Genomic DNA, 18485 nt, shown 5'->3' on the forward strand with positions numbered 1-18485 from the left:
CATGCATTCTTTTTTCCAACTCGTATTGTGCATGCACCTATCAAGGAAACATTGCTAGTTTTCACTGATGGTTCCTCATCAGGAACAGCTGTTTATGCCTTTCAAGATCAAGTAATCTTCTTTGCTACATCATCTGTGTCAGCCCAATTGGTTGAATTACATGCTGTTTTTGTTGTGTTTCAATCATTTCCAAATCAAACCATTAATATTTATACAGATAGCTCGTATATAGCTCAATCTATCCCTTTGCAGGAAACTGCTGCACAAATAAAGAATTCCTCAGAAGTAGCCTATTTGTTTTTACAGTGCCAAAAAACTTTAGAGGAGAAAGTGTAAATTCTTTATAGACACCTGAGATACCACACTGGGCTACAAGGTCCTCTCTCTGAGGGAAACATCAAAGCAGATCTAACTACTTGTGCAGCTGCAGTGACTTTATCAGATATGCCATCTAACTTGAATCAGGCCGTAAAGGCTCATGAATTACATCACCTTAATTCTAAAACTTTAAAAATTATGTTTAAAATTACCAGGGAACAAGCTAGACAAATTGTTAAACAATGTCAATCATTTGTTACACTTTTAACAGTTCCTCATTTAGGTGTAAATCCAAAGGGACTGATACTAAACAGTCGCTGGCAAATGGATGTTATTCATTATAATGAATTTGGCAAGCAAAAATATATGCATGTATGTGTAGATACAGTGGTTTGATTTATGCAACATTACAATCTGGAGAAACAAGCAAGGATATGATCATGCATATGATTGCTACAATCGCTATATTGGGTGTGCCTAAATAGATAAAGATTGACACTGGCCCAGGTTATACAAGCTCCAGTTTCCACCAATTTCGTGAAAAATTGGGAATACTACATAAAATAGGTATTCCATATAAGCCACAGGGCCAAGGTATAGTAGAAAGGGAGTATCGAACATTAAATGTCAATCTGAAAAAGTTAAAAAGGGGGAATGTTACCCTACCAAGGGATTCCCCAGAAATATCCTTCATCACATGCTCCTTATTTTAAATTTTTAACTTAGGATTCTGAAGGAAAATCTGCTGCAGATAGATTCTGGCATCCTGATACCAAAAAGAATTTTGCAACAGTCCTCTGGAAAGACCCATTAACTGGAACCTGGAATGGGCCAGATCCAGTGCTTATATGGGGAAGAGGTTCTGTCTGCTTATATTCCCAAACTGCAGATGCCACATGTTGGCTGCCAGAGAGACTGATTAAACAAATAGACAACAATAACAAACCCATGGAGGAGAAACCCCCTAAGAAGCATATTTTTTGAAGGAAACATGAAAATGCTCCTCATTGCCTTCAAACTGGAACAGATCAACCAGCAAACCTGATTGGGAAGTCTTCAATGTAGAAAGAGACATCACCACCAGTACCTACAGGGTGGCCCTATTGGACTCTTGGTTCCCCAACTTATGATTTAGTGGGAAACATTGTTTACACCCAGGAGAAAACCCACAACCACATACTCTATAGTTGTTTTTTGGGTTTGAGATTCACTGGAACAGGAACGGGAATTTCCCTACTTGTTTTGTTAAGATCAAAGCTATGATCAGTTCTGTATTTCTATAGATTTAGATTCTGCTATAACACATTTGTAAACAGAATAGAAGAGCCTTATACTTTTTACTCCTCAGACAGAGAGAGTTATGTGTTGCTCTTTAAAAAAGAGTGTTGCTGCTATACTGACTATTCAGGCATTGTTAGTTTCTTGTCTCTCGGGTCCATGCTGTTCAACAAACTGATAGCATTTGTACAACAACAGATAGATGCCATTCAAATGAAACCCATACAGGTCCATCATTACAGGCTGGAAGTAGGGGATTCTATAACCACTGTTATCAAGACTAATGAGGATTAACATCTAACTTACTCGCTAAGTCGGATAGTCAATGATGTGTAAAAGAACACTTCAAGACCCTCGACCCTAAAAAGGGAGGCCTCACCATCCTAAGACAGGAGCTCAACCAATGGCCATTGAGTATCCAAAGATGGGAATGGGAGGCTAGGGTCCTTTGTTCCAACCTAAGGCAAGCACGTTTTCTGTAAGTTTTCCCAGCCTTTCTTTTGAAAAAAAATTTTAAAAGGGGGACCTGTGGGGTGCTGACAGAAGGTAGCTATGATCCTTGCAGCCATCATGAGCTATATACCCTGACAAGAGACTTGTTTTCAATAGCCTACAACAGCTGAGCACATTCTGATAACATCTTGTTTTATATACCCAAGATTTTCCCTTGGGTGTGACTTAAAGGTGTGACTTAAGAAGTGAAACTTATAAAAGGCAAGTAGCAGACAGAAGAGGGGAATGGAAAACTTGGAACTTGGAGGCACTAGGGACTAAAAAATAGGGACTAGGAACTCAAAACTTGGGATTTAGACTAGGAAGAGAGACTTGAGAATAAATGGGACTAAATCACACTCAGTCTGGTCTCCATTCTTTGCATCCACCCTCACACACTCTCTTGATCAACCCTGACTTGTGGACCACAGCAGCAGTACAAACCGGAACAACTTAGCCCCCAAAGCTTGGGGCAGTGCGAGGGCTAACAATTCTGGCCCCCAAGCTTTTGGCAGTGTGGGTTCCAACATTTGGCAGAGGGGTCCCAGACACTCTCCCACATGCTATTTCCCCAGCCATCTGAAGGAATCAGCAAATCTAGGGCAAAAGGTCAGAACTCAGGAGGAGAGCAAAAACAAACTGACTACAGGGAGCAGGCAGGAAAAGCTTCCTGCCTGTTGCCCTAGAGAGGTAATAAAACCTCACTAGATAGTTCAGGTTAGGGCATGGGTGATCAAGAGGCAACACTGGCTTTCAATGAGTGACCTAAAGACACCACGGCTTTCAGTATTTCCTTCAGGTTTCCTTTGCTATGCAGCAGTGGGGGTCCTGGAATGTTGGGCCTTGGACACCTTGGACATGTAACTCCATTTAACCCGTACCATCAGTCACGTAACACACAGGTAGAGGGCGTGATTAGCAGGTCTCCACCTCCAGAGATTAAAATATTAATGAGTTATCTAAAGGCCCGGGGGTGTAGCTAATTAAGTTATTCCCTCCTCCTTTTCCCCCTCTCTATAAAAGCCAGAGGAGCCTGGCTTTTGGCAGGGAGCGCATACCATCTACACCCATTCACCATGCCTTGAACAATAAAAGCTTTAGAAAACCAGACTCCACATGTCGCCTGGGCCTTCCTGTGCCTACAGCCAGATTCCCAGCCTTTAGAACCCTGGAACCTTGAACTGCAACCATCAGCCTGCCTGGCTGTGTGAATATGGGACCCTCCACTGCCAGTGTGGGAAGTGTGGCGGGACCCTGCCGCCGGCCCTCCTGGCTTTCTCACTGCTGGACCTCCCCCCCCACCCCCCACGAGGTGTTTTTTTTTTCACACTGGAATTCACCAAGTTGTGCAAGCCAAAACACATTGTGGGAGAAGCACACTATCATCTGAGCAATTTCTTAGAAGACTGGAGTAAGTCAGGGAAGTCTGTACATCATAAAATCTCACAGTCACCAACTCACCAATATCCAGTGCCTTAGGAACTTGCCTTATGAAAGGAAGGTGATTCTGCTTCAAGAGGGATCTCCACGTGAGGAGAGACTGTCTGGCAACCTGTGGTCCTCTGTTTTCCATCTATCAGAAACTGCAGGGAAATTCTGGGAGCTGTGGAATAAATTTAGACAAACACTGAATAGGGCCCCTTTTGGAGTGATATTAGTTCCCTGGTTTTTGTTTTGTTTGTTATTGTTGTTGTTTGTTTTCATCAGAAACAGATTAAGAAAAAAAATGTTTATTTGGCTCATAATTTGAAAGTGTGGTCCATCATGGTTGGTATCCCATTATAGCAGGAACATGAAGCAACTGGTAAAAATTACACATTCTAGAAATAGAGATGAATGCTGGTACTTAACTGCTTTCTCATTTTGGCAAGTACATAAAGGGGGATTATCGAGAGTTAGAGTGAGTCTTCCCACCCAAAGAAAACCAGTTAAAATATTTGTTTCAGACATGCCTGGAACATACTTAGGACCCTACTGCATTATGAGTTCTTAAAGTTGACAGTATTAGCTATCATATCCATGCCCAACACAGGGCTGCTGGACTGTGGCAACAATGCCGAGCTCTGTCATGTTCTTTCCCTATTCATGTCATCCTGAAGAGTATTTGTGAGACAACGTACAAGAAAGCCATAGAAGCCCAGGGATCTTGGAGTTGGCATTGTTACCTATAGAAAAGACTCTTCCTTTGCTTGTGAAACCTCTGAGGAGGCCACAGAAGCCTGAACAAGGCCTAAAGAGAGGTATGGCATACTCTAGTACTTCTATCCCAGCGTGCGGAGATCTAAGGACAGATTTAGAGAAACAGTTCTTCTTTTTTTTCTGGATTTGGAAATTTGTCCCCACAGCCTGAGTACAAAACCAGAAAAAGGGCAATGAGGAAATGAAGTACCTGGTGACTTTTCACTAGTGACCCTGGAAGAATAACCACTTACCTGGGCAGTGTGGCCTGCTATGGTTGCTCACCAGGATACCATGCACCAAAATAGTCTGTTTCCACTTCAAAGTCCTACTCAAGAATGCTCTTCAAGGGCAGGGGAAGGACAGTAAACCAAAAGTTAGCTTCAGTGTTCATGAGGCCCAGAACCAATCATGGCTAGTTCAAACCTGTCCCAATAACTGGTATTGACTCCGTCCATTTGTCTACACTGACAATAGCCATACTCACTCACAGCATCTATTTGTGGTGGCCACCATGGGCCAAGCACATAAGCTTCCTGTAGGGAATTATCTGGTGAGAATATAAAGTCATCTTCTCCTGACTTGCTTAGGGAGCATTCAATGTGTACAAAACTCAAATTCTCTAGTACTTAATTCCTCAAAATCTTGGGAAGTAAGTACTTCACTCCCAGTTTGAGAAACAAGTAACAAGGTTCTCAATAAGGCTGAAAATGTTCATGGTTCCATCAATATATAACAGAGCCAGGCTTTACATCCATTCTGATCTGTCATGGACATCTGGCCCTTAACAAGTACTCTAGACTAGTGACTGCAACCTAGTTTCTATAAGATGTCAATGTCTGAAACCTGCTCTGAAGGATATTTTAGTTAATGGACAAAGACAGAGTCCAAAGAGAGAAATAGATAGAGCTCAAAGAGAGATCAATGGGATCATGACAATAGATGCAGAAAAGCACTTGGTGAAAGTCTAACAACTTTTTGTGATAAAAGAAGGCAGGAGTATGTGCACATACTTCCATATGATAATGGCTATAGTTTGACAAATCTGTAGTCAACATTATACTACAATGGGAATCTCAGGCATAGCCACTAAAATTAAGAGTCTGAAAAAGGTGCCAGCATTCCTCTTATGTACTACAATGCTTCAAGGCTTAGCTAGAGCATGAAGCCATAGGAATGAGATAAGGGAGATAGAAATAAAAAAGTCAGGCTATTTATAGCTAAGTACATAAGAGATCCTAAGAACCTTTTTGGCCAGGTAAAGAAAGGAACAGGATACACAATTAAATATGTGCAGCTTTCCTGTGTAGTGATAACAAAATTGTTGAGAAAGAATCCCATTCACAAGAATCTAAAGAAAATGAATAAGTAATAAACTTACCTTGGATTAGATCTAACCAAGGAAGTGAATGAATTACACAATGAACATTTTCAAAGATCAAAAAGAAAAGAAAAAAGAATAGGAAATCAAAGAAGACAGAAATAATTCCCCATGTTTAACAGTGAAGAGCCCTGGCTACTTTTTGAGGGATTCCAGTTCCTAGCACCTATGTAGGGGTTGTCAAACATCTGTGACTCTAGCTCTGGATGATACACTACCTGATTCTAATCTAAATCAGGTTCAAAACAAGCATGCTGTAAACATACATATACATATACATATACATATACATATACATATACATATACATATACATATACATATACATATATATATGAAAATGCTCATAAAATTTTAAAAATCAGTTTTTAAATACTGAGGGAAATGAAAATTCAGCAAGGTTGATTCACCCATCCAGAGTTATAGAGCAAGTCATTTAGGATCTTGAATGTATCTCTTTATCCAGAGGAGTCTGTTACTCCAGACAGCAGTGGCTTCATAAAGCAAAGGGCAGGGGTCAATCACTACTCCTCTGCCAGGCCAACACCTTTGCCACTACCAGCCCCCATGTTCATTTAGAGAACCTGGTGACAAGTGGATGGCAGTGGCCTGTGCAGGAGATTAGGACAGAAGCCCAGCACACTTAGGGGAGGGATGGGCAAGGGATGAACATTTCCAGTGCCCTCCATGCTGTGGGCTTCCTCTTCCCCAGCTGAGCTATGCCTGTTGTATGAGCATTAAAATGCTCATGAAGCCACTGTGCAGCATTCAGACTTCCCTTGGCATGAGTTGGGTATTTATTAAATGGGTGCCTTCTCTTTCCTCTGAAGGTTGCTCTCCCCTAGGTATCTTTATATAGAATCTTAGATATTAGATATTTTTAGTCTTTAGTTTTTTACATATGTTTAGTTTTTTAAGTCTCCAGTTCTCTCTGGAAATAGCTAATTCCAGCTAGCTACTTGGGAAGACAAATCCAGTTTCAGGGTTGGCCTGGGCACAGTTAGGTTCAAGCTGTCTATGATTACACAGCCCCAGAACTCCCAAAACATCCTTTATTCTGTATTTTCTTTAAATCTGTTTTCAACTGTTTAGTAAAAGATGAAAATCTGAAAGTCATAGGCACAGAACCAAGATTTCTTGGATAAAGGTTCTCCCTGTGTTGAAGGACACAGGAAGAAGCAGCCTGTCACCCACTTTGTAGATTTACTCAGAAACATGGAAGCTCAAGAAGGCACCAGAGATCCCACAGTTAAGCAGGTGAATTATGCAGTAGAAGTTTAATTTCCACTCATTTTGCATGAGGGGAAAATTATCAAGTTGAACTGACTAGATTGTGTCCTGATCTAACTTACAGGAGTGCCAAGGAAGCTCAGTGAAAAGTTGGGCCCAGGTCTCCCAGGATGGGTTGTCATCCAACAGAGTAGAGTCAACAGGTAAAATGTTTCCAGTGGGATCCCAATGTCCCTGCTCTCCAGTGCAAACTTGTTACTAGCAGTCACTAAATTATAGCAATGCTTAAAAACTCTCTTCACCTAAGCCTATGCAGGATCTCCTCAGGCTCAGATTCCACTTGCTTCTGCCACTTCCATCTGTGTAAGGTTCTAAAAATATTTAATTTTTATAAGATATCTGTTAATTTTAATTTCAATTTATTTTTCTGAATTAATTACCAGATTTATTTTATTATCTGTTAACTGTGTGGTGTAATTTCCAGAGGATTTCAGAAGTGATCCTTTGTCTGCATTTTGAAACATAGTGAGTGATGTTCTATCTTTAAATTTAAACAAATATACTTAATTTTGCTTTTGTTGATTATGTACTGTAAAAGGAATAGCGTTGATATACTGGCTTCCATAGTGTGAATACTTAGAAGTTCTTAGAGCTTTGGAAAAAAGTGGGTTATGTGTTCAATTTCACCTAACAGAGGGCTCCTTGCTGATTCTTATTGACTAGAATAGTCTTAAGAGCCTTTCCATTCCCTGGTTAACTTGACAAATCATGTCATCCCTTAGCCTCTCTCTGCCTGGTAGGAGTGGTCACCTGAATCACTGTGGTAATGAGGTCAGAGGACACAGATTGTTAATAAACAGTGAACTATTTCTGATGGACACAATATTTTGTCCATTAATCATTTTTATGTTCTAAGTCATTGAATTAATATCCCTTATAATTTCTGATACTAGAAATGCACAACAGATGCAGTGGGAGCCAGGTCAGAGCTGCTGAGCAGCAAAGCCCAGCCTCTCAGGAGTCATCAATGGGTGATGAGGAAAGCAGGTCATGCTGCAGCACTGACTGTGTGGGGTCCATCTCAATGGCTGGGGTCTGTGCCATGTTGTTCTTCTGAGGTATCCATTCCTGCTGTTTCTGGAGGCTTATTTAGAAATACCAGGTAACATTCCTACTGGCAGATGAGCCTGAAGACTCAGCCATAAGGTTAAGATAAAAAAAAAAAAAAAACACAAACAATTCTTACATTGTCTTTCAGAAAGAGCTGTCATCCATCAGCCCAAGGGCTCTTCATGGTTTGCCCATCACATTCCCATAGTTCATTTATTTCAGGGATCTCTAGAAACAGTGACATCATTTGCAGAGTGATGAGTTTACCTTTTTTTGGTGTCCAGCCATTTCTCTCTAGTGTCTTTCTAGGTTAAATCTTAAGATTGGACTAAAGGTAGACATCCTGACTGAGTTACCTCACCCTCAAGCTGTTGACCAGTGTCACCTACCAAACCTCTCTAGTTGATGATCCTATAGGTCATGGTTGTTCATGATTTAGGTAACTGAGGAATAACACAAAGGCTAACGTCAGGGCTTTCTTGATTCAGGCTGTAGAGGGAGTTTCCATTTTTCCACACTGAGCAGCCACAGCCTTCACAATCTACTTTAATTGAAGACTGCTGAAATTCTACTTTGTCATTTCTTGTTCCACACATGATTCCTTTCCTCATCTGGCCAAATGCCTTCCTTTCCTTTTCCCCAGTGTAGCCTCTTCTAATGGGACCTGTTTCAGAAATCAGTGACCTTTCTTGGTGCTGGGAACACTATATTCAGAATTTCATGTCTCTTGAAAGTAGCCTGTTTTGTTACAATGTGCATAATGCAATCACAGCACATGGTACAGTAGATTATCCCAGGCCTGTCACAGCTTGCTATCTCCTGCCCACTCTTTAGATGAGTGTTCCTTAATTCTGCAGATCAGAGAGTGTGGGTCCTCTCTCCTGGTCTCCTAATGTATTCTCAGCCAGGAAGGTGTGAACTGCTGAGGCTCAGCTTTGAAAGACAGACTAGAGAATTCCTTGTGGCTTCTATATGAGGAGAGTTCATATACACCAAAGTATTTTCTTGTAGCTGCCTGCAGCCACGGACCAACTGAGTTCACCTGACAGGGAGGCTGGAAATGAAGAAAGGGATAGAATGAGGGTAAGAGAAACATGGAGCCAAGACAAAGTTCACTGATCAAAGCTTGATGTTTAATGTTCAGCTCTCAATTTAAAGGGAAAGCCCCACCAAATCCCTTCTTGTTTCAGTCAGATATGAGTGGGGGAACCAATTATTTGACATTGCTGGATATCTCAAAGGAAGGTCAAGGGGCAGTTATTCTTCTAATTTTCTGTAGCAGGCTGTACGTGCAACAGAGGTGGGTAACTCCACCTAGGTCCTATTATTTGGTCTATTGTGGTAAACAAGGTCTTTCAGGCCTGCTCAATGCTGAGGAAAGGGCACATTTTCTGTAGAGATTATACAACTGTCTAGAATCTGCATGCCTTACTGATTTTTGCTGTTGTTTGATTTTTCGAGACTGGTTTCTCTGTAGCCCTGGATGTTCTGGAACTCACTCTGTAGACCAGTTTGGCCTTGAACTTGAACATCCACAAACCTCTGACTTTGAAGTACAGGAATTAAGGCACCACTGCTTAGCACTTATACTTATTATATAATACTATATAGACTCATATGGTCCAGGAAATTCAGAGATAGCAAATTGACTAGAGAAATGTCGTCTATGTCTTTCCTGGTAAGATGGTGTTTGTGATAACTGCAATCATATCACTGTAAGTTTTTCTTTGCTACTGTGGAATTCTACCTCCAGAAAGATAAGGTTTCACAATGCCTTTAAAGCCAGAATCTCGGAAGCCATGATGTTGAGAATACCACTGAGGAGTCACAGCCTCTGTGCTTGTCTGACTTTCCTACAAGCTTCAGGTTTGCAGGGCTGAAATGGTTTCTGAAATGACCCTGACACTAGCACAGCCTGCACCTGCTCTGCAGAGCTGATAGCACACTGCCTGGGCACTGTGACAGGGAAATTGATGTGTTTGCTCATAAATATAAAGTTCTGTTTTGTTTCTTTTCTCTTTTCTTTGTTTCTGTTTCTCATTCCCTTTCTTCTTTTATTTACTCTTTACTTTTCTGATTACTTCAGTGTAGTTATATAAAATGCACATCTCTATAAACACCATGAGAGAAAGCATATTAGAATTCTTGAACTTCTTAATCGCTAGTGCCAACATGCATATGATGCCAGCCACTACTTTAAACTCTAAAAATGTTTCCCTTCCATGAAAAGAAGTGTATAAAACAGGCTCCTGCTGCTCATTTCACACAGATTACAAAATGACATCCAGAGCTCATGGTGACATACGTCTTATAAAGCAACTGCCATTTTCCTTGATCATTGGGACACAGAACTATCTCTTTCTCCCCACTACTGTGTTCTGATTCTTGTGTCTGGAACTTGGAAAACAAAGCTGTAAGTTTCATAAAGAACTTCACAATACAATGGGAATAATTAAGCACCATCCATTTATCATATACATATATGTTATATTCTATAATATATTATTATATAACCTATCTAGAACACATGATCCATAATCTTATAGAAAATTAACCTTTTCTAATGATGCTAAAGAATTTTTATTTCAGAAAATTAGATTTGTTAAATGTGTTCACCAATTACCTGCCTCAGGTCTAAGGCCTTAATCAGTGCCCCATACTTGTAAATTTGATCCTCTATACCTCTTGTTAATATCTTTTATTAAAATATCATATGCTCTAAATAAGTTCAAAAAGTTTCACTTACTACCTTGACTTTCAATTATAAATTTTAACTCTGTAACAGGATTTTTTTTAAAAAAAATTACATGCCCCATATACTTGCCGTCTGTGCTACATTGTTTCACGTTAACTTGACACAAGCTAGAGTTATTTTCGAAGAGGAAACCTCAACTGAGAAAACACAGCCACCAGACTAGCTCATTGGCAAGCACCTGATTCATTTCCTTGATTGATGATTGATTTGATATGGTAGGGTCCAGCTCACTGTGGACATTTCCACACCTGGGATGGTAGTCCTAGGTACCATGAAATTGTGGATTGAGCAAGTTATAAGAAGAAATGTGGAAAACAACACTACTCCATGGCTTCTTGATTAATTCTTGACTCCAGCCTCCTGTCTTGAATTCTGTCCCCAGATTCCCTGGATGAAAAACTAGAAGCTGTATGGTAAAATAATTCCTGTCTCCCCAACCTGCTTTTCATCATGGTATTTTATCACAGCAACAAAAGGCCTAACCAGGACACAAACTGATACTAGGGTATGGGGTGTTCCTGTGACAGATCTGACCATGTGTTTTGGAAGACAGTGAAAAGACTTGGAACTTTGGGCTATAAAATACACAGAATGCTGATATCTTAGTGGATTATTCAGTGTGGTCTTAGAATATAACACTGAGACCAGTGCATGTGATGGAGGCTTGTTTTTATCAAGTTCCAGAGTCCCTTTAAGGGACTTTGAGAGTCCCTTAAAGATTGTACAAGGGTCATTCATATTTTAAGTTAAGAACCACTAAAGTGAAACATTTGCCTTGCTGAAACAATTAAAAATTTTATGTTTTCTTGGGCTCAGCACACAGAAACAATTGTCCAGATATTACTGAGGTGGCATCTTATACGTGCAACAAATTTGGTAGCTTAAGAGTCTCTCAGGTGGCACTTGTTCTGAAGGCATGAAGGGATCAAAAAGGACACTCTGGCTTGATACCTTATGGCAGGGTTAGAATCGATGAAAAGAGCCAAGGAGAGGCTACCAATGAAGCTTCAGCCCAGTTGAAGTGCATATCCAAGCTATCTGAGATGTCAGTATCTCAGAATATCTACCAAAAACAGCAGCAGCTGCTGTGAGGTGCAGCCAATGTGAGTGTAGGAGACAAGCTGTGTGTGCTATGGATGGGTTTCCCAGCACCAGTTTCTCCTCCACCCAGGGAGGAGCCCAGAGGATGGTTAGTGAGTCCTGGAATGCTGACACACTTTAACACTGTTCAACTTTGTTGAATTTCACTGTGACTATGTCCTGGTTCTTCTTTTTGGGAATAAGAAAATATTTTAAGATATTTGTTTTCCAGGGGCTTATAATTAAGAGACTTTAAAATTTTAAAGGGATTTTGGAGTTTTATGGAGACTTCAGAGTTTTGCAGAATATATGCATTTTAGAAAAACTTTGAAAATATTAGAGAAAATAGGTTAGAGACTGAAAATTTTGGAGAGGCTTTGCATGTTGAAAGAGGATTGAAGATTTAAAGAAGGTTGAACTTTTAGAATGTGGAACTTTTATATTGTGATGTTTATAATGGTATGATATATGGAGAACAAGAAAATGAGAGAGACATGGTTATTGTTCAGCAGTGTTGTTTTTGTGTGTCAACGTGAAGAGGGGTCACCTTGCCCACTGTTTTGGTTTGTTTGTTTCTTTGACACTAAGTAAATCATTTGGGAAGAGGAAAGGAAACTTCAGTTCAGATAAACCTCCCACCAGATTGACATGTGGGCATATTTGTAGCAAATTTTCTTAAATGGTGATCTATGTGAGAGGACCCAGCTTAGTGTGAGTGTAAACTCTACACTGGTAAATACTTAAGAATACAGACCGGGAAATCCATGAAGCAAAAAGCCACTAAACAGCACTCTACCAGGACTGTGCTTCACTTCCTGCCTATAAGTATCTGCCTTAACTTCTTCCCACAACAACACCAGATGATGAATTATTAGCAGTAACCTGAAATGAAAATGTTCCTCCCAAGGTGGGTTTGTCCATGGTGTTTCAATAAATCAGTGTCTAATCAAGAAACTGCAACAATTCAACAAAATATACAGGATATTGATGTATATAAACCTGTAGTTGTCATATCAGGAATCTAGAGAATTATCAAACCTCAATTATGAAAGGGAGAGACTGTAGACACCTATAGAGCCTCTCTTTCAAGACTGAGTTGGAATAACCCCAACTATTTTAATTGTAGTTCTATTTCCTTCTGACTTCACACCCTGAAGGAAGACATGGAGTATGCTCCTGCTGACACTTGTCCACTTTGCTTGTCTCTTGGAGGATGTTCTAGATTTAGAGTAGAAACATGTAAGATGCACTTAGAGTATCACAGAAAGACTGAATAGTACATGAGAGTTCTTTTGAAAGGACTCTGCTCCAATGTTCTACTGTTTTTTATTTTTTAATCTTTTATTGTCTATTTCTGGCAGGAATGTAGCTGACCAGTCACTAGGAATTGCCTTAACTCTGCCAGACCACAAACATAAGGCACTGCATGAAAGAACCAGCAGGCAAAATATACAGAGACCATCTTGTGCTGGAACACTGCCATGTTTTGGTGTGTAAACAGCATGTTCTTATATAACTAGTGCCAGCCTGACACAGGCACATGGCTGTGTATATGTTCAGGAAGAGGTTACTGGAGCCCAGCCAGAGTGTTCAAGATCACAGTTGGAGAAATGGCAGATTGTAAGTGGAAAAAAAACCTTCTGGATTCAAAGATTATAATTCTCAACATTAGCTATTTAAATATATTAAGAAAATTGGTTTTAAAAATAGAGTAAAAATAACCCCAAATAGAATAACTGCATACCCAATCCATGAGACCTATTTCATTGGGAAGGACTGGTTTCTTTCACAAAATCCTTTTCATTCAAACTCACCCAAAATAGTAAAACTCTGCTGTAATGTTCCTAACAATTGAGATGTTGTACAGGAAAAACATTAAGATGATATATCTGCTTCAAGAAAACCCACACATGCTAAACAGAAAAGACATAATCTATGTTGTGTGCAGAATTTAATGTTGAAGGAGCTCATACACTGAAACAGCCACCATGGAACACAGTACCCAGTCATGGCTCAGCTTAGGACAGGTGAGATGATCTGTGGGTGTGAGGTGGAGCTGAGGTCTTCAGTGGAATAAAGGTGTATGGGCCACTGTGTTTTTCTGAAGGTAGAAGAGTGATCTGGGAGTGATGCTTTTGGTTTTGTTCAGTAGGAGGCATTGTTCCACATTTTTTTCAGCTTCTTAGAAATATGAATAACATCATCCTCCATACTGATTCTAACATAAGGAACACCTTTTTCTTTGAGATTGGCATTGGGATTTCAGCCAACAGCTTCCTTCTTCTATTCTACATCTTCAAGTTCACTCGTGGGCACAGGACCAGACTCACGGACCTGCCTATTGGCCTCTTGTCCCTAACCCACGTACTGATGCTACTGGTCATGGCATTTATAGCCACAGACATTTTCATTTATTGGAGGGGATGGGATGATATCATATGTAAATTCATTGTCTACCTGCACAGAATTTTGAGGGGTTTCTCTCTTTGTACCACCAGCCTGTTGAGTGTCCTCCAGACCATCATTCTCAGTCCCAGAAGCTCCTGTTTAGCAAAGTTCAAGCACAAATCTCCCCATCACATCTCATGTGCCATTCTTTTGCTGAGTATCATTTATATGTTAATTAGCAGTCACCTCTTGGTATCAATCACTGCCATCTCCAATTTGACCACAAATGACTTTATTTATGTTACTCAGTCCTGCTCAATTCTACCCTTGAGTTACCACATGCAAAGCATGTTATCTACTCTGCTGGCCATCAGGGATGTCTTTCTTCTTAGTCTCATGGTCCTCTCGACTTGGTACATGGTTGCTCTCTTGTGCAGGCACAGGAAAAAGGCCCAACATCTACAGGGTACCAACCTTTCCCCAAAAGCATCCCCAGAGCAAAGGGCCACCCAGACCATTCTGATGCTCATGAGCTTCTTTGTGCTGATGTCTATCCTCGACAGCATCGTCTCCTGCTCAAGAACTATGTTCCTGAATGATCCAACATCTTACTCTATCCAACTCTTTGTGGTACACATATATGCCACAGTCAGCCCTTTTGTGTTTATGAGCACTGAAAAGCACATAGTTAACTTTTTGAAGTCCATGTGTAATAAATGTTTGTGTCTCCACTGACTGGCAAGATACTTTAAGAGGAGCCAATGTGCTGGAATCAGAACTGTCAATCATGGCATGCTGTCTATGTGCTTTGCCAGATGTGAAATATAAAATTGTTTTTCTGTTAAAATGATTTTCTTTAACCAACAGGATGGTAAACATGTAACAGAAGACTAAACCACAAATCCTTCAAGATATGACAAGTATGTTTTTCATTTTATTTTATTTTTATTTTATTTCTAAATGAGTGTGTAAGGGAACCCTGTTAGGTAGTTCTTGCCCATCTTGGTCTTAAATATCCTCCACTGTAAGTATGTAAATACTTCAAACACATTTTGATATTTAAATTTTCTGTTATATGTATTTGACAAATAAAGATTTCTTGCCATAAGTAGTGGTATGACCCAGAAAGAAAGAAAATTGGAAAATAGTTTCCAAAGCAGAATTATGTGCAAAAGGCACACAGTGACTTATACAGTAATACTAAGAATAACAGGTTTTAAAATTACCAGGATTAAAAATGCAAACAACACCTTAAAATTAACAGAACATATGTCCAAAACACGGCCTCTGTATGGCGTGTTATAGTGTTCAATCCTTAAGCGCAAGGCATTCCAGCACAAGGTACTGTGGGATAGAGCTTTAACAACATTAGTATTGTCAGCCATGGTCTTTCTTTCATGACATGGTTCTCACGGTGGACCAGTCATTGTTTGGTCATTCCAAAGTGAGAGTAAATTCTGACTAAGTCTTTGTACACATCAAATTAAGTCAGAGTTATCCAGGGAGAAAGAAGCCCACAGTCATTTGTTACTTGGAAAAGAGATTCACCAAAGTCCACCCTCATCCTGGAAGCTGCTGTCCTGTGCTACAATGAATAAAACAGAAACCAAGAGAAGAATGCAAAGAATCATTCATGAAACAAAGAATTGTTTCTTGGAAAACATCAACAAGGTAGAAAAACCCTTATACAAACTAACTAAAAGGCAGAGTCCTAATTAACAAAATAAGTGGGGAAAGAGGGTACATTACAAACAAAACAAGGAAATCCAAAGAATTATGTCATCATATTTCAAAAATCTGTACTCTGCAAAATTGAAATCTTTAAAGAAATGGACACTTTTCTTAATAGATGCCACTTACAAAAGTTAATCCAAGATGAGATAAAAAATTTAAATGGACCTATAACCACTAAGGAAATAGAAGCAGTCATTAAAAGCCCAAGGACAGAAGGTTTTAGCACAGAATTCGACTAGACTGTAAAAGAGCTAATAGCAATACTTCTCAAATTATTCCATAAGATAGAAACAAAGGGAACATTGCCAAATTCATTGTATATGGTCATAGTCACCCTAATAACCAAACCATAAAATGTCTCAACCAAGAGACAAATTTCTCTCATGAACGTTGATTGAAAAATCCTCAATAAAATACACCAAACCAAATTCTAGAAGACATCAAAATGATGGTCCACCATGATCAAGTCAACATCATCCCAGAGACTCAAGAATGGTTCAAAAAATGAAAATCTATGAATGTAATCTACTATGTGAATAAACAGAAAGGAAAAAAAACCCACAAATATATTATAGATGCAGAAAACCTTTTCATTAAATACAACACTTTTCATGATAAAAGACTTGGGAAGGTCAGAGATAAAAGGCACATACCTAAACGTAATATAGAGCAAGCCAATATCAAACATCAAATTAAATGTAGAGAAACATAAAGCAATTGCACTAAAATCTGGAACAAGACAAGGCTGGTCACTCTCTTTATGCCTATTCAATATAGTGCCTCAATTTCTACCTACAGCAGTAATACAGCTAAAGAAGATTAAGGAGGTGCAAATCAAAATAAAGAAGTTAAAGTATCATTATTTGCAGATGATATGATAGTATACATACGTGACCCCAAATCTTCAACAAGGAAACCCCTGTATCTGATAAACACATTCAGTAATGTGTCTAAATACAAGATTAACAAAAAAGAATCAGTAGTCCTCCTACATAGAAATAATAAACAGGCTGAAAAAGAAGTCAGAGAAAAAATACCCTCCAAAATAGCCACACATTATATAAACTATTTTGCAGTAACTCTAACCAAGCAAGTGAAATATCTGTATGACAATAATTTAACATCGTTGGAGAAAGAAATTGAGGAAGATATCAAAAGATGGAAATATCTTTCATGGATCAGTAGGATTAACACAGTAAAATGGCCATTCTAATGAAAATCAATCTACATAGTCATGGCAATACCCATAAAAATTCAAACAGAACACTTTAAAGACCTTGAAAGTACTATAATAAGCTTCATGTTTACAAACAAAAACAAGCAAACAAACTAACAAAACCCAGATAGCTAAAACAATCCTCTATACAGAAAAGAACTTCCGGAGGTTCCACCAACTCAGATGTCAAGCTTTACTACAGAGCTATAGTAATAAAATCCACCTAGTATTTGGATAAAAACAGACAAGTTTATCAATGTTATTGAATTAAAGACCCAGATGTAAATCCAAAAACACATGAAAAACTAATTTTTCATAAAGAAACCAGACCTATACAATGCAGGGGGCAGCATCTTCAACAAATATTGCTGGACTTACTAGGTTGCTCTGTGTAGAAGTATGCGAATAGATCCGTATCTATAACTCTGCACAAAACTCAAGTCCAGTTCCCACACACCCACCAACTGCCACCTCCCAACCTAAGAATTCATGTACACTGGGGCATCAAACCTTCACAGGACCAACGGCCTCATTTCCCATTGATGTCTGTCAAAAAATCCTCTGGTGCATATGGGGATGGAGTCATATGTCCCTCCATGAGTACTCCTTGTTTGGTGGTTTAGTCCCTGAGAGCTCTAGGAGTTCTGGTTGGTTGGTATTATTGTTCTTCCTATGGGGTTGCAAACCCCTTCAGCTCCTTCAGTCCTTTCTCTAACTCCTCCATATTGGACAACAAGGAGACCTCGTTCTCAATCCAATGGTTAGCTGTGAGCATCTCACTGTGCATTTGTCAGGCGCTGGCAGAGCCTCTCGGGAAACAGTTATATCAGGCTGCTATCAGCATGCACTTCTTGGCATCCACAGTAGTGTCTGAGTTTGCTAACTGTATATAGGATGGATTCCCAGATGGGGCAGTCTTTGGATGGCCTTTCTTTCACTCTCTATGTTGTCTCTGTATTTGCTCCTATGAATATTTTATTCCCCTTTCTGGGAATGACCGAACCACCCAAACTTTGGTTGTCCTTCATGAGCTTCATGTGATCTGTGAATTGGATCTTGGGTATTCCAAGCATATGGGTTAATATCTACTTATCAGTGACTGCATACCCTGTGTGCTCTTTTGTACCTGGGTTATATGAACCAGGATGGTATTTTCTAGTTCCATCAGTTTGCCTAAAGATTTCATGAAGTAATTTTTTTGGTCACTAGGTAGTATTTCTTTATGTAAATGTACCACATTTTCTGTTTCCATTTCTCTGTTGAGGTACATCTGGGTTGGGTTATTTCCAGCTTCTGCCTAATATAAATAAGGCTGCTGTGAACAC

At 39.5% G+C, this 18485-nt stretch overlaps 1 protein-coding gene across 1 annotated transcript; it reads left to right on the forward strand.

Annotated features, from left to right (window-relative positions):
• Positions 1-14006: 14006 nt before the first annotated feature.
• Positions 14007-14945, forward strand: LOC117715427 (vomeronasal type-1 receptor 51-like). The gene has a single exon (XM_034512229.1). The coding sequence runs from the start codon at positions 14013-14015 to the stop codon at positions 14943-14945; it is 933 nt and encodes a 310-aa protein (XP_034368120.1). The 5' UTR covers positions 14007-14012.
• Positions 14946-18485: the final 3540 nt, after the last annotated feature.

Source organism: Arvicanthis niloticus, chromosome 9 (assembly GCF_011762505.2).
Source record: "Arvicanthis niloticus isolate mArvNil1 chromosome 9, mArvNil1.pat.X, whole genome shotgun sequence".
In the NCBI taxonomy this organism is placed as follows: Eukaryota; Metazoa; Chordata; class Mammalia; order Rodentia; family Muridae; genus Arvicanthis; species Arvicanthis niloticus.